This window comes from Gossypium hirsutum, chromosome D12 (genome assembly GCF_007990345.1).
Source record: "Gossypium hirsutum isolate 1008001.06 chromosome D12, Gossypium_hirsutum_v2.1, whole genome shotgun sequence".
NCBI lineage: Eukaryota > Viridiplantae > Streptophyta > Magnoliopsida > Malvales > Malvaceae > Gossypium > Gossypium hirsutum.
Genome location: NC_053448.1, coordinates 57,095,900 through 57,112,906, shown reverse-complemented (window position 1 = coordinate 57,112,906; position 17,007 = coordinate 57,095,900). Strand labels below are relative to the sequence as shown.

General features: G+C 31.0%; 1 protein-coding gene across 1 annotated transcript; it reads right to left on the bottom strand.

The window, feature by feature from the left end:
* Window positions 1-11,613: 11,613 nt before the first annotated feature.
* On the bottom strand, window positions 11,614-12,302 carry LOC107947629 (uncharacterized). The gene is made up of 2 exons (XM_016882219.2): window positions 11,934-12,302; window positions 11,614-11,834 (listed from the first exon to the last, which is right to left on the bottom strand). Exons 1-2 carry the CDS (start codon window positions 12,241-12,243, stop codon window positions 11,818-11,820), a joined length of 327 nt encoding a protein of 108 aa, XP_016737708.1. The 5' UTR covers window positions 12,244-12,302; the 3' UTR covers window positions 11,614-11,817.
* Between the last annotated feature and the right edge of the window lie 4,705 nt (window positions 12,303-17,007).

The window sequence follows — 17,007 nt, the reverse complement described above, 5'->3', positions numbered from 1 at the left end:
CTTGGTTATAAAGTTGGTGTAAAAGGGTATAAGTTATGGTGTCCTAAAAATAGAAAAGTTGTGATTAGCAGAGATGTTGTTTTTTATGAAACTGCTATGCTACCTAAACTTATCTCTTAAAGACTCTTCCAATAAAGAAAATCAAAAGCAGATGGAGCATCAGATTAATCCAGAATCTACAAAAGAGTCGACTTCTCAAGCCAATACAAAAATTCAGAATAGAGTTGTTTTTTTACCACAATACTCTATTGCCAAAAACAAAACTATAAGATAAATTAAACCTCCAAAGAAGTATGCCAAGGCTGATCTAGTTGCTTATACTTTAAATGTTGTAACACCCCTTAACCCGTATCTGTCGCCGGACTAGGGTTACGAGGTATTACCAAACAAAACACAGTTCAGAACAGACATTCTTTACAATTCATAGGCCCAGTAATGTATTCTCCCTTATAAAATTTTTCGAAATAAATTAATAAACCAACCTCTTATTCATACAAGTCAAAATCATTTATTCGAATCACATATCTAACCACACAGATCATGCTTTATCGAACATTCTCTTATACGAACTATATTTCAATATCTAACCATTTCAATTACGTTTGCTAATTCAAAACTTTCAAGTCAAGCCATCAAATATCAAAACCAAATTGTACATGTTTCAAAATTACAAAAATCCAAGCCATATCATTAACTAAATAACAAACGTAATATTTAATACACATTATACATACACCTGTTAAACTAATTTAGCCATATCTCGCAATTTAATAATCATTTGCACATAAAACGTTAGGTAACTTTATACATGACCAACTAATTTTTTTTAACATCATCCAACCATGTGCATAACACCCTAAAACCAAAAGTCATTTCTAAATTCAATTACCAAATCATAAAATATCTAATTTGCAAGCTAAATAACATATCTAACATGTTATATTCAACCACACACATGAACCTCATACCTAATTCGCATGCGAAATATCATGCCTATAATTCATATGCACAACCAATTAATATTTTCAATAATCAATCATTCAATTAACCTCCATATCAATTAGATCATATACATTCTTTGTCATTCAAAAATCGAGCCTAAATAGTCAAATACCATAGCCGAACATATAACTACCTATATATATATAACACATTTTATAACCATCATTGAATCAACGATTTGACCTTTTTAAAACGAACTACAAGCAAACATTAAATAGGCATATGTATTCATATCTCAAATGTCCAACAATTTGAAAAAAACAACCTTTCGATTATCAAATTTAACTCAATAAATCATAACATCTCCATCACCCAGTCTATAAGATAAACATATTATCTCATATCTTAACATCAAAACAATATGTCATTTATAGATATTCAAATGACCCCTTTTTACCAAACCATATTATACCACTTTTCATGCTACCAAAGTGAGTTAATTAATAAGCCGAATATATACCCTACTTACCACTTCTCATTGCCAAATCATATAACCAACATCACAACATATTTACCATAAATCATACCTCTTAATTAAGCTTATAACATGACCAAATATAATTACCAACATTTGCATCATGAACAAGCCATTTTCGCATGGCTATATACATATACAAATTTCAAAAAATCAAATATATCAAAACTAGCCTATACATGCCACATAACCAAATCTCAAAGCGTTTATTTACCGAAATGAATACTGGATAGTGTGATGAGATCTCCCAAGACTTCCAACCCGAGCAAGTCTCCGAAACTCTATAACATAGGAAAAACACACAGAGTAAGCTTTGAAATCTTAGTAAGCCATAAGCAAATAAATCATTCTATTAATGTTTATAATTCAATTTACCTAAGCTGAATTTAACAAATCTCAACCACATATACATTCATCATAATCGTAATTTCTTACAACCACATTAGGTAACTTCACTAGACTTAATTATGGATAGACATATAAACCGTGTTTTCAAATTTATATATCTACCATTAGCTCATTCATAGGATTAAGGCTTCCACAATTTCATTACATACCAACCGAATCAAGGTCATTTATTACAGTTTATTCATAAAAATATATCAATTCCTATTTATACACTTCCAAGCCCGAATAACCATAACAATTCACACATCAAAACCATGTTCCGTGCTTCATAATTCTCATGTCTGAAACATAGAACCATTATTTCATATTAACGAGCATATATAACACATCATTCATTATCATATATTTCATATATATCATCATTTTAATCATACTCACATTTCATATCAAAATTTCATATACAAATCATTTTTACCTAAATCATATATGGAAAAAACACAATTACAATTCTACATTTCTTATATAATTAATTTGTTCATAGTTCACTTGCTAATATTCACATCTCATTTTCACATAAATTATATAACGAATAATCATAATCATACTCACTTTCATTGCTCAAATTCATATTCATCACAAACATACCTGATTCGGATGCACATTCATACACTCATTTATTTCTCGGAATGCCTGTTGAACCGTTCGGAATCAAATAGGATACTTGGATAGCTAAAAAAAACTCGTACAATGCCAACGTCCCAGACGTGGTCTTACATGTAATCAACATCAATGCCACTGTCCCAGACAGGGTCTTACACGAAATCAAATATAATGCCGATGTCACAGACATGGTCTTATACATAAATCTCAAATCGAAGCCAACGTCCCAGACGTGGTCTTATACGATAACACATATCGGAATCCTATGTCATGACATATGTATCCTAACTATTCCTATGGTTCGTACGGGGCTTTTCGAACGTCGTAATTCTATCGATTCAAACTCGTAACTAGTTCTCCAACTCTAAATTCAATTTGGCATATACACATATATTTATTAAAGATCAATTCAGCACATATAACATATATACATTCAAATTTAACAACATTTATTTACTTATGAACTTACCTCGTACGGACGCGAACGGACCGGAACGACTAATCGATAACTTCCGATTTTTCCCGATCCAAATCCGATTTCCATTTTTTTCCAATCTAATTAATATCAAAATTAACTTAATTATTCAACATTTCATTAAATTTTCATTCAAGAACATATAAATGGCAATTTGCATTTTAGCCCATAACATTTTGCATTTTTCTCAATTTAGTCCTTATTTCAAAATAACATAAAATACACAAAATTTCACTATATCCTTGTTAGGCCAAATTCTACCCATACTACTAGCAGCCCATATTTTTAGTTTATTCACACATTTAACCTTGAATTTTACACTTTTCTCAATTTAATCCTTAATACACATTTTTATCAAAAATCACTTAATTAAACATAATAATCTATCAAAAAAAGTTTATATTTCATCATCAAACTACAAAAACATCAAGCTAACATCAATGGCAAATTTCAAAATCATCACCAATTCACAAAATTGAAGCATGGGCTTTAAAGAACACAAAACAATGATATCAAAAACGTAAAAATTATCAAAAATCGAATAAAAACTAACTTTGAATCAAGCTTCAAAAATGGCCGAACCTAGCTTAGGTTTCTTTCTCTTTTTTTTCTTTAGTTTTGGTCAAAATAAGATGAGGATATGGCTTTTAAATTTGTTTGTATTTTATAATAATAACTTTATAATATAATGTATTATTATAACCTTTATAAATAATATAAAAACTATATATTATAAAAATAATGCCATCCACTATCTTAATTAATGACCTAATTTCCTATTAAGGACTTCACATTATAAAGACATTAGCAAGTTAGCACTTTACACATTAAGTAGTCAATTTCACATTTTACGCGATTAAGCCATTTTCTCAAATTAAGCACACAAACAATAAAATTAATTCACGAAACTTTCACTCATGTTAATTCATGCATAATAAACACAGAAAATAATATTAAGATTTATTTTTTTTTATTTTTTTGGACTCAAATTTGTGGTCCCGAAACCACTGTTCCAATTAGGGTCAAAAATCGGGTTGTTACAAATGTAGCTGAAGATATTGATACAAACTAAAAGCCATCTAATTATTCTGAGACGGTTAGCTGTGAAGACTCAGAAAAGTGGATGTTTGCTATGCAAAAGGAGATGGAATCACTCCACAAAAATAGAACATGAGATCTTGTAAAACTTTCTAAAGGTAAAAAAGATTGTTCGTTGTAAATATGTGTTTAAAAAAAAAAGAAGGGACTCTAGGAGTTGAAGAACCCAGATATAAAGCAATGCTTGTTGCAAAGGGTTACAGTCAAATTCCAGCAGTGAACTTCACAGATGTGTTCTCCCCAGTTGTGAAGCATAGTTGGATTCGAGCTTTCCTTGGTATTGTGGCCATGCATAATTTGGAGCTTGAGCAGTTAGATGTAAAAACTATATTTTTGTATGGAGAACTTGAGGAGGATATTTACATGCAACAACCAGAGGGTTTTACAGTCTCAGAAAAAGATGATTATATTTGCTTGCTGAAAAAATCCCTTTACGATTTGAAACAGTCACCAAGACAGTGGTACAAGAGGTTTGATTCTTTTATGACTTCTCATGATTCAAAAGAAGTAGCTTTGACAGTTGTGTTTACTTTAAGAAAACAATGATGATTCTTTTGTGTATCTACTCCTTTATGTTGATGACATGTTGATAGCAGCGAAAGATAAAGGAGAGATAAAAAAGATCAAAACCCAACTAAGAAAAGAATTTGAGATGAAAGATTTGGGACCAACAAAGAAGATACTTGGTATAGAGATTCTCAGAGATAGAAAAGCATGTAAATTGTACCTAAGTCTGAAGGGGTACATTGAGAAAGTTCTTTACAAATTCAATATGCAGAGTGCTAAGCCTGTTAGTACTCCTTTAGCAGCCCATTTCAGGCTTTCATTGGCATTGTCTCCACAATCAGATGATGAAATTGAGTACATTTCAAATGTTCCATACTCTAGTGCAATAGGATCTCTCATGTATGCTATGGTTTGTTCACGTCCAGACAGTTAGCAGATACATGTCTAATCTCGGTAAAGAACATTGGAAAATAGTTTAGTGGATTTTAAGATACTTACGAGGTACTACTGATGTTTGCTTATAGTTTGGAAGAACTAGAGATGGAGTCATTAGGTATGTTGATGCTAATTTTGCTGGAGACCTTGATAGAAGAAGATCTCTCACATGTTATGTCATTATAATTAGAGGTTGTGCAATCAGTTGGAAAGCCACTTTGCAAACTACAGTTGCTTTGTCTACCACTGAAGTTGAGTATATGGCGAGTACTGAGGCTTGTAAAGAAGTCATTTAGTTGAATAGACTTTTTAGTGAACTCAATGAATACCTTCAAATCAGTACAATATTTTGTGACAGTCAAAGTGTCATCTTCCTTACAAAAAGTCAAATGTTTCATGAGAGAACAAAATACATTGATGTTCGGTATCATTTTGTTCGTGATATTATTGCTTGTGGTGATATTGTTGTGAGCAAAATTAGTACTCATGAAAATCCTACATATATGATGACTAAGACACTTCTTATAACCAAGTTTGAGCATTGCTTAGACTTGGTTAGTGTTCATTGTTGAAGTTAAACCCTTAAGAGGTTTTATGGAAGAGGTGGAGAACTTGTTCGTTGAGAGCTCGCGATGAGAAACTTGTTCATTGAGAATTCGTGTCAAGATGGACATTGTTAGTGTAAAGCCCAAATTTTGCCCGGGCCCAAGTACAAAAAAATAAAACCAATAAAATAATAAATAGCAGCCCAATTACAATGCCAGCCCGATAGGCCCAATACCCAAAACAATCTAAACCCAAATGACAAAAGTCAAACTAGGGTTTCAGAAAAACTAAAACCCTAGCTACCCTAGCCGCCGCACGTCTGCCACTGCCACTGCTGCGTCGCACCTGCCACCACCTGCTTCACCCACTTGCCTGCAAGAAGTGACAACAAATAGATTAAAAAAAAACCTTATAAAAATGGCTATAAAAGCCATATAGCAAATTTGTACTAGGAGATTCTTTTCTTTTTTCTTTTCTTTTTTTTTTTAAAAGTGAGAGAAATAAAAGCAAAGCAATCAAAATTTCAACGAGGACTGATTCTCTTTTTGTTTACTTATTTATTTTTCTTCTTTTGAGTCATTTTATATACATATAAAACATAAAAAAACGGTTAGGTTTTACCTATTTCGATCGGCGGTGAGAAGAGAGAACCAAAAGTTTTTTTTTTAACTTTTGGCCCGATTTTCACCGAGTTCTTGGTGCTTTAAGCCCCAAAACGGGGTTCCTCGTGAAAAGGAGGACAAAAGGGAGCATTTTAGGTTTCCTAGCCACCGTGGATGACGGCATCATCGACGGCGGCCGATGGCCAATTTCTGGGTAAGGGGAAGAGGATTTAAAAAAAAAAAGAGAAGGGATTTCAGTTTTTTTTAAAGAGAAGGCAAGAATGAAGTTTAAAAAAAATTTGATTTATATAGGCGTGTAAAATGACGCCGTTTTGGGCCATAGCTCCAGGCGCCAAAACAACGTCGTTTTGGAGTCGACCTGCGCGTGACCCGACCCGATCCAGGAGGATCTGCGTGTTTTTGTGTAAAAAGGGTTATTTACTCTTTTGATCCTTCTGTATTTTTGGGTTGTTTTAATTTAGTCCTCTTTGCCTTTTTTTCTTTTAATTTTACCCCGTAATTTTTGCGTCTGTTTTATTTTAGTCCATATTGGAACTGTGCGTTTTGGAGGATAGGAAATATTTCCCATTTGGTCCCTCTTTATTATTTGCGCATCCATTTTAGTCCTTATCCTTTTATTTATTTTTTATTTGCCCCAAAATTCTGTTTTAAAGTTCAATTTGGTCTTTTTTTGCCATTTTTGCTATGTTATTGTTATTAAATTAATTAATTATCATTATTTTTTCTTCTTTTATTTATTTACTTATTATTACAATAGTATTATTAATTAGTTTTGCATTATTATATTTATTTTATTTATTTATCTAAATATTTTAAATATAGTTATTCCATTATGTCATTTTATTATTTACTTATTTATTTCTATCTTTTTTTTACTTTCAAATTTGGATTATCATTGTTATTATTATTGTCATCACTTTTAATTTATTTTATTTAATATCTCCATTCTTTTATTCGTTTGCTTATTTTAAATTTTTATTTAAACTCTTTATTAGTTTTTATTCGTTTATTTACTCTTTTTATAACTAGCTTGTAACAGCCCAAATTTTAGTAGTGTCAGAACAGTGATTTGAGATCACTAAATTCGATGAGAAAGTTAGAAAAATTTATTAATTAATAATTATAAGTTAAGTGTGATTTTAGAAATATTTTTGAATTAGTGAATTTTGTGATTTAAAAGAAATTATTAGGTAAATTGGGTCAAAAACGAGGTATCGAGACCTCAATATTATAATCTGAGTCGTAAATATTTTTATAAATATTTACGGAGTGTCATTAGGGTAGTATTAAAGTTTCGTTAAGAAATTTTGACGTTTCGATGGTTAATTGATTAAAAAGAATTAAATTGCAATAGAGATAAAAATTTAATTAAAGATTAAAGAAAAGTTAAAAGGACCAAATAGGAAATTATGCCTTTTTTTAAAGTTGAGACGGCATAACTAAAGAAATATTGAGATATTTTAGTTAATATATATATTATATTTATTTACTTAATAAATAAGTATTATATTAATTATATTATGATAATATTATATATATAAAACAAATAGAAAAGAAGGAAAGAAACAGAATTGAAAAACGCAACAGAGGAGGAGAAAGGGAAGAAAGAAAATAAAGAAAGAAAGAAAAGGGAATTTTGGGGTTTTGAAGTTCCAAGCTCAATTGGTAAGTCAATTTAGTCCCTATTCTTGTAATTTTTGAGTTTTTGGAGTTCTAGAACAAAATATGTCATGATTTAAGTTGAAATATTGAAAGTTAGTAAAGTTTTAGATGTTATTCATGTTGAATTAATTGATGAATTAGGGGTTAAATTAATTGGATTTCAAGTTAGAAGTTAGTAAAAGGTTGATTTGTAAAATAAAACATAAGTTTTGAATTAATAGAGACTAAATTGAGAGATTTTCAAAATTAGGGATTTATGGTGAAATTAGAGAGTTAAATTAGTTTAAAGTGGGAATGGAATGAAAATATGAAATTAGTTTTGAGAATAAAAGTTAGTCTCGGTTTGGGGACTAAATTGGAATTTAGGCAAATATTGAGTAAAAATTTAAATATTTAATGTGATATTGAATGATGTTGTATTGATGATTTTTAATTGTTTTAATTCCGTAGCTAGCGTTGTACCGGAATTCTCGACTAAAAAAGGGGAAAAATATAGTCGACGTCGAATAGCTCGGAATTCCTGGTTTGTATTTCTATAATCTGAATCTAATTGTTAATTGTTGTATTTTTAATTAAATGTTATGGTAAGTGATTGATGTGAGAATTATTGTTTTTTTTTTTACAATTGAAATGGATTGTCTTAATATGTGATGAAATTATATTGGTTGAATTAAAGTGAAATATAGATTATGAATATATATGTGTAAATGTGAAATTGTGCAAATATGATAATTCAATTATTTTTGATATGTATAAAATTCAGTTTTAGTGCCCAAGTAGATGGAATTTAGAACTACTGGGATATTAGTAGCATGCCATTAAGGAACTCTAGCGCGCTCTCTGATATTTAGCACGTCACTGCTCTCTGTTTAGCACATATGTGCTATCTGATTATTAGCACATCAGTGCTCTCTGATTATTAGCACGTTAGTGCTCTTTGATTACTAGCACGTCTGTGCTCTCTGTATAGCACTTCAGTGCTCTCTGTTCATTAGTGCATAACAATGCACCACTGTATTTGTTCTGTATATCCGGTGTGTTCTATAAAATCTACTATGGGCTAAGAATAAGAATATGAGATAGTGAATTGAAAATAGAATGTGAAAAACGATAGTGAATTGAAAACAAAATATGAAATATGTTATAAATACATGGAATACACGAATTATATACTCATGAATTGAATGTGGAAAGCTATTATATATAGCAAGTGATGATAATTGAGTATCGTATGGTTTTAAATGTTCAATTGTGCTTGACATTTTATTATACATATTTTATTGTTTTATTTTTAAATATTCAAATTATAGAAATACCACTGAGTTTTTACTTAGTGTACGGTTTTGTTTTCCGTGCGCAGGTTAAGTACTTAAATTTGATCGCTGATTCAGCATCCAACAACGACCCCGAACTCAAATATGGTGATGTTTATTTCTTTGTGCCGGCATGTACATAGAGTGTCTAAATATTAGTTATTTTGTGGTTTGATTAGAATATGATTTTACAAGCATATAAACAGACATAGTCTACTCCTCTTGTAATCATTCGAATTTGACATAGTGAATTTTCTTCTCCTCTACCCGTGGTCTTTTTCTCGAAAGGGTTTCCACGTAAAAATATGTGTGTTCTTTATTTTTATTTCTCTTTTCTTTATGATATATTGGCATTACCGACATTCTATTTTTACAAACCTCAAACTATTTTCACTTGTCAGTATATTTTATTAATTTCAGTTTGCTTTTATGTACATCTTTTGATCGATGTCCACATTTTCTGAAGGGTTTTTTTTTCCATCTATATCAAATAAAAAATAATTATGAAAATAGCTTTGGTGTGAAATTATTTAGCCAACTGCATGTTAATTCTACAGTAAACTTCAAAATCTATGAAATCAGTAATTTGAGGTGCAGACATTGAAGTCATGATCATTATATGGCGTGGGATACTTCCAATAATATTTAATGAAAAAGGGGGCCAAATAGAAAAAGCTAAAACCAACTTGGTTTCTATGCAGACACTTCATTTGAGGTATAAACACGAATATAGAGCAAAATTTATTCAATGTCTTTACATATTTACTCATCTTGTTCTCTGTTGTTGTGTTTGATTAGTGCAGGTACTTTGCCCAAATTCGAGTCTAGGGATTGGAAAATATCATTTTAGCTACTGAAAAATTAATGAAGGAGATATCCTAAGACAAGCGTTGTTGTGCCACAATAAATTAAGTGGGTTTAGGATAGAGTTGTCCATGGGGTGTGCCATTCGGCTAGGTCCAAAAGTTCGCTCAAAAAATGTGAGGGTTTAAATTAAAAAATGAATTTTGGCAAAAAATAAGGTCTGTTCAGAAAACAAGTCTACCCTCGAATAAGGTTTTTTTTGTCCCGGGCTCAACTTGGCTCGAATTTTCAATAAAAAATCCTGCTGTTTTTGCATGTTTTACCACTGTTTTGCAACCATTTCACTATTATGTTGTTAATGTTTGGATATTATATAACACTTGTTTTATTGTTAATTTTGTTACTATTTTAGAGACATTTGTTTGTTAAGTTTCACTCATTATTTTAGTGTTATATTTTTGAGATCACTATTTTAGTGTTATTTAAATATAAAGATTTTTTTAATTTATTTTCAATTTATCGAGAAACATTTATTTTAATATTTTTAGTGTATTTGGTTTATTATATATTTTAAATTTTTTATATAAAAAATAAAATTAAAAAAAATTAATACGAATTTAAACAAAAATTTAGGTCCATTTTTCGAACCGGACCTAACAATTGAACCTAAAAATTTTGTTAAAAACTGACACAACCCATACACAACTCTAAATTGGTCGCATTCTCTAAAATTGTAGGTGAATTGTATGAACACTGAACACAACGGGAATTTTCTGTTTCAAGAAATCCGTTCTTCAAACCACAAGACCATATCCTGTTATTCATATCATGGATTTGTTGGTTCAATTTGCATTTAGCCGTTCATACATTAATTGCTCAGATTATTTTTTACTTTATAGAAGTAGCTGACCTGACATCTCTGGAAGCATAAAACAGTGGAAAGATAACCAATCACCAATGAATCAAAATCAAGTCGACTTCCAATTAAAGTGGCTTTATTAAACCACTAACGAAAACTTGTTTCTTTCTTGGCCTTGACTTGGGTCTTCGCTATGTCACCTTTGAGGGATTGGGTCTCGCAGTTTATGCTTCTATTTGCTTCTTTTTTTTTTTTAATGTTAAAAGACTTTTTCAACTATAGTACTAAATTAATTTTAAATCAAAGGTTTACCACTTTAAACTTGTTGGTGAATGAGTTTCCCAGTTTGGGACAAATGCAAGTCGATTTCCAATTGAAGTGGCTTTAATTAGTGAACCAGAAGAAGAAACAGGATTTTCTTTTGACTTGGGTTTTCATATGTTCCCTTTGGAAAGGATTTCATTTTAAAAAGTAATGAACACGTCCCAAGACAATTTTGGAAGGAATGATAAAAAATTATTAATAAAAAGTATTAACTTAATCGTTAAGATTTATAATTAATTTATCATTTTTATAAGCAATAATCTTAAATTCCTTTCGACTTGGTTCAATGAGCTAACTTAAAATTACGTCAAAATACAGATCGTTTCCCTCATTTCTGTCAAAAATTATAATAATCACATTATATTAATTATTTTCCATTGTTTTAGTGCAAGAAAATCAATCACATCTACGCTTTGTAGGGGGTGTAGGGGAGGGGGTTGTTCAATATCTAAATGTGATTTATGTGATGGCGGAAACAGAAATTATATGAACTCAGTCATATATATATATAACATTCACAGTAATGCATACTATATCATATAGCTTACATATTTCTCTCCAATATGCAAGCAAATGATTATACATAGCTCAAAACACAATATTATTTGTTTAATTATTTTAATTTCAGAAGCTGATTCCACCTCCAAGCATAAGTAAACAGTAGTATAGCAGAAGGTATGCCAATTTCATGGAGTTGTGATACCTGCCAAACAAAAATAAAACAATAAATTTAGTCGACGAAGCATTAAAAAAAAAAGGATTTTATGTAATTAAATTTGATATATTGAAAGAGGTAGCTTACTTCCACATTTGTAGTGGCGAGGAACACTTCGACCGCAGCCTTGAATGAGGCGGATGGCACGGTTGACGTCAATAAGGGCGGCGAGCTTGGGCGTGATGACGGGGCAAACGCATTCCAGATGGGTAACCCTTACTCGCTGGCAGCATTCCGGGGACGGAAGCTTACCGTAAACCACCGGCTTGCAAGCGGTAATGGCGAGGTTCCTTTCTTGCTTGCACTGAGCCGCACTGAGTTCTGCAGTGGCCACTTCAACGCCCCACATGACTGAAACAGTTATCACCACCACCATTGCCAATGACTTTGTCTCCATAATTTTTTTCTCTTTTTTTTCTTCCACTACAAAAGAAAATGTATCTTACTTATGGTTATCACCTAACCCAATTTTGACATATTTATAGCCGACGGGGGATCGGGTAGGACAGTACGTCTGTGAAACTCGAGCCCCAGCCCATCCACCAACCCAGCCATTCCCTATATCAGTGGTAGCTAGCCTGCTAGGCTCGGACAATAATTTTGCATTTTTTCTTCTTATGTCTAATGCTTTTTGGCTGTTCTTCTGACTTCTTCGGCAAATTCACAATGCAAATTGAGGAATTTTCTTTTTATTTTCAAATTTTCATGAGTGTTTCAATTTGAAAATAAGATTAGTTGAAAATTCAAAAATGATAGTAGTGAGTTATGGTATAGTGATGTGGGCAGATTTATTGGAACATCACCTAATAAACATAAATTATTAGAAGTTGTTAATATAATTCGGATTTAACTTATATTTACAACAGCAAAATTTGCTCAAAAATAAGCTTATTATACTCTTCAATTACAACATCTAAACTCTAACCCTTTTATGTTTACTATAGCCACTCGAAGGTGGAATAAGCAAATCATTCAACAAGTTCCTTAAATTACGAATTGAATTGTGCACTTTTTTTTTCTGTGTCCTATGAGCGTATTGATCATTTATAGGCCTCATAATTTTGATAATAAGCAAGAGATAATTATCATGTTTTCTTGTTGATTTTAACTCTTTCGATCATCTTCAATTATCAACAAAGCGACCTCAACTAATATTGGTGATGATTTTTTTATGCTGATCATAATCCATCAAAGGGGATTTGACAAACTTTGTTGGAGTTCTCTTCTACAACTCAAAGTCTTTTCTTGCTTGAATAATTTAATGTTGTTTTGCTGTTAAAACAGATCAACTATGTCTTATAGGTGTACAGCGTTATGTTTCAACACCTGCAACCACATTGCTTGGTACACCGCACTCTGTGAATCAAAACCTCCCATCTCATTCTCATCTCGATGTTGATTAATGATTAGCCGTTATCACCTAACCCACTTACACATGTATAAAGCCAAACAATTGTTAAAAAAAATTATATCTTACATTTAATTTATTAACTAAGTTGACGTGACACCAATTTAAAAATATACATAAAATAAATAAATTACATATATGATCTGAATGCAATGTAAGATAAGTGTAGAAGCCCAAATTTGCCGGGCCCATACCAACAAAATAACCCAAACAATAAACCCGAAGCCCAACTACCCCAGCCCATTAACCTAAGCTCAGCATTCAGAAACCCTAATCCCACTAACCCTAGCCATCTACCCCCCACTTGCCCACTTGCCCACTTGCGCCGAACACCACCATGCCACTGTCGGCCATGGCCACCTGCAAGAAGCCAAGTAGAAATAAACAAATAGAAAATAAACATTTGTAATCGGTTATAAAAACCGAAAATCTCATCAAAAAAGGGGGATTTTTTATTTTTTGCTATGAAAACAAAAGATTTTCTTTCAATATTAACAGATTCAATACAAGAACCATTCGAAAATATATATACTATCAGGGGCTCTAACACCAAATCGGAGAATCAAATCTAAAACCTAAGGTGACTCTTTCTTTTTTTCTTTACTGTTTTGAGTTTATTTTCTACATAAAAATACTAAAAAATATTAAAACATAAAAATATATGCATTATTAAGCAAAAAAAAAGAAAAAAAGAAAAAAAATATTTTTTACCTTTTCCGGCCACCGCGTGCGGTGGCCGGCGCCGGCGAGCCTCCGGTGGCCGTCCGGTGACCGGCCCCCCTGGCCGGATTCCCCTTTCCCCCTCCCTTCTCTCTCCCTTCTCTCTTCCCTCTCTCTCTTCTTTTTTTTCTTTCCCTCTCCCCAAATGATTTTTTTTGGCTATTTTAGGCCTTTATATAGCCCTCCAAAACGACGTCGTTTTGGGGGCTACACTTAAGCCTCAAAACGACGTCGTTTTGACCATTGCCCGACCCATCCGACCCGACCCGCTAGAGGATCCGCGTGTTTTCGTTTGAATGGGATATTTATGCGCGCAGTCCTTCCACTTTTTCAAGGTTTTGCAATTAAGTCATTTTTATTGTTTCTAATTTGGCCCCATAATTTCTTGCGCTTTTCGATTTAGTCCCTGCTAATGTGCTGTGTTTTAATGGAATGGAATAATTGTTGTTTCGGTCCCCCTATGTTTTGTGCGCGCTCAAATAAGCCCATTTCTCTTTATTTCCTTTCACATTTGCCCCACAACTTTGTTTTTAATTCAATTTTAGTCCTTTTTTCGTTTATTTTTATATCTTTATTAAATATCCTTGTTATTTTTATATTATTAGTATTATTAGTATTACTATTATTATTATTATGTATTAGTATATATTTTTATTATGTACGTGTATACATATATATATATATTTTCATATTTAATATTTTTATTTCATTTTTATTCTAATATTTTATTATAATTTATATATATACATGTACATATTCTTTATTTATTTTAAGTATATATTTTTTTATATTTCATATTTTCTACAGGCATATATATACTTATATATTCACATATTTTAATTCATATACTTATAAATGTATGTACATACTTACGTTATTTTATTTTTATAATATACATATTTATATTTTTTTGTCTTTATGTAATATATATACATACATGCGCATGTTATTTATATATATGTAATTATGTTTTCATATTTTATAATTCTTGTACATACACATATATATATATATGTATAGACATACATATTTTCATTATATATATATACCTACATAGTTTTTTTTTTTGTATTTTAAATCTTTTAAAATTCATACATGCATTTTTAAAACTTTTATAATTTTATTCATTTCTTTATTATTATTATTGTTTTACTTTATGTTTATCTATTTATTTATGTGTCCATTATTTTTTTTTTAAATGTTTTAGTTTTTTTTTATTTACTTGTTATTGTATATAATTGATTTTTTATATATTTATTTTTGTTATCTTCGCTCGTATTATTTTTACTCGCATTATCGTAATTGATATTCCGTCACATCAATTTTTACCCGAATTCGTAAAAAAGGAAAATTTTGGAAACAAAAGCAATACTCGATACTTGGGATCTTCGAGAGAATTGAGCCCTAACGTGCTGGGTTCTAATTTTCTGTTGAATCTAAATGCTCGAGAATGCTCTTTAATAAAAAACATAAATAAAAACTCATTATCGGGATTTCAATATGTTGTGTCCTAACGCATTGGATATGACACGTGGTTTTCTCGATATGAGGATTTTTCGAAAGTAAAGGCAATATTCCGTATTTAGAAAATTCGAGATCGTGCCCTAACTTACTGAGATTCGATTTTTCTCGTTGATTTTAAGTAATCGAATATCCTTTTAAAATTAAAATAAATGAGGTTTAAATAAAAAATAAAAGGAAAGCTTACTCTCAAAAAATACAAGGTGTCGTGTCCTAACTTACTGGATGTGACATCTTGTTAATTCGAAATAAGAAGACATTTTTCATTTTGACTTATCCAAGTAATTTTTTTTAAAAAAAAAATAACGCAATATAAAGAAGGACCTTATTTTTAAATTCTTTTCGAGTTTTTAATTTTCGACATAAAGACATTAAATAATCAACTAAGGTACCAATTTTGGGCGTGTCGAGGGTGCTAATCCTTCCTCGTGCGTAACCGACTCCCGAACCTTTTTTTTTGAATTTCGTAGACCAAAATCGTTGTTTTCATAAAATTAAATCATTTATTAAAAACAACCACTTTTTTGAGGTGACCCGATCACACCTCATCAAAAAAGGATTGGTGGCGACTCCCGTTTTCATTCTTTTTTCAAAATCCAAGTCGACCCCGTTTTCATCCAAAAAATGGTGTCAACAATAAGTATGTTATTAGCTTTAAGAAAAAACTATCCACTAAACTATTCTATTAATAAGAATAATTATTTAATATACTGTCTATAAAATTTTCATAATAAATGTCACAATTATTTATATATTTAATTTTTTAAAATTTTATTTTAGAGTTTATAATATAAATGTCAAATCCTCAATTCACTTGTAGAAGGTAATAAACTCTGTAAGGTGTACTAAATAATTTTCCAACTAATAAATACTTATTTTAGAATTTCCATAATATGATTATTTAAAAAAATAGTTTTTATTGAGATACAAATTGTAATTCCCAATCCCAGTGTTATAATACTAATTTATCATAACCACAATTTTAATTAGCTTTCACTGTAATTATTAAATAGAAATCAGCGTCACTTTGGGCAAAAACCTCAACCGAGCGGATGATTTTATCCAACTTGTGTCAAATTTGATTGAGACTTAAATTTGCTAAGAATTGAAGGTGTGGAATAAGGTAGGATGCTTCGTGGAAGTCTATGGTAACACATTCAAACAAATGATGATTACGTTACATTGACTTCCAATTCTTCACATTTTTGCAGGTTGGGTTAGGTGTGTGTAGGGGGTCTTTTTCCATTGTTTCTTCTTTTTTATGGAATTGCAAATCACATGTCGGCTGGTCGGATTTTGCTGCACCATCGGTGCGCTAGAACAAATAAATTTTATTTGATTTCACACCCCATTCATCCCTTGATTTTCGCCTAAGGAGTGAGGCTTGAATTTCTTCTATTAACTTTTGTTTTCGTTAGTTAGTTTGTCTCACTTTTTAATCATTTTACTTCTGTTCATATATTTTTAAATATAACCAGCATCATCTCCGCACTACGCCGGAGATTTTCCCAT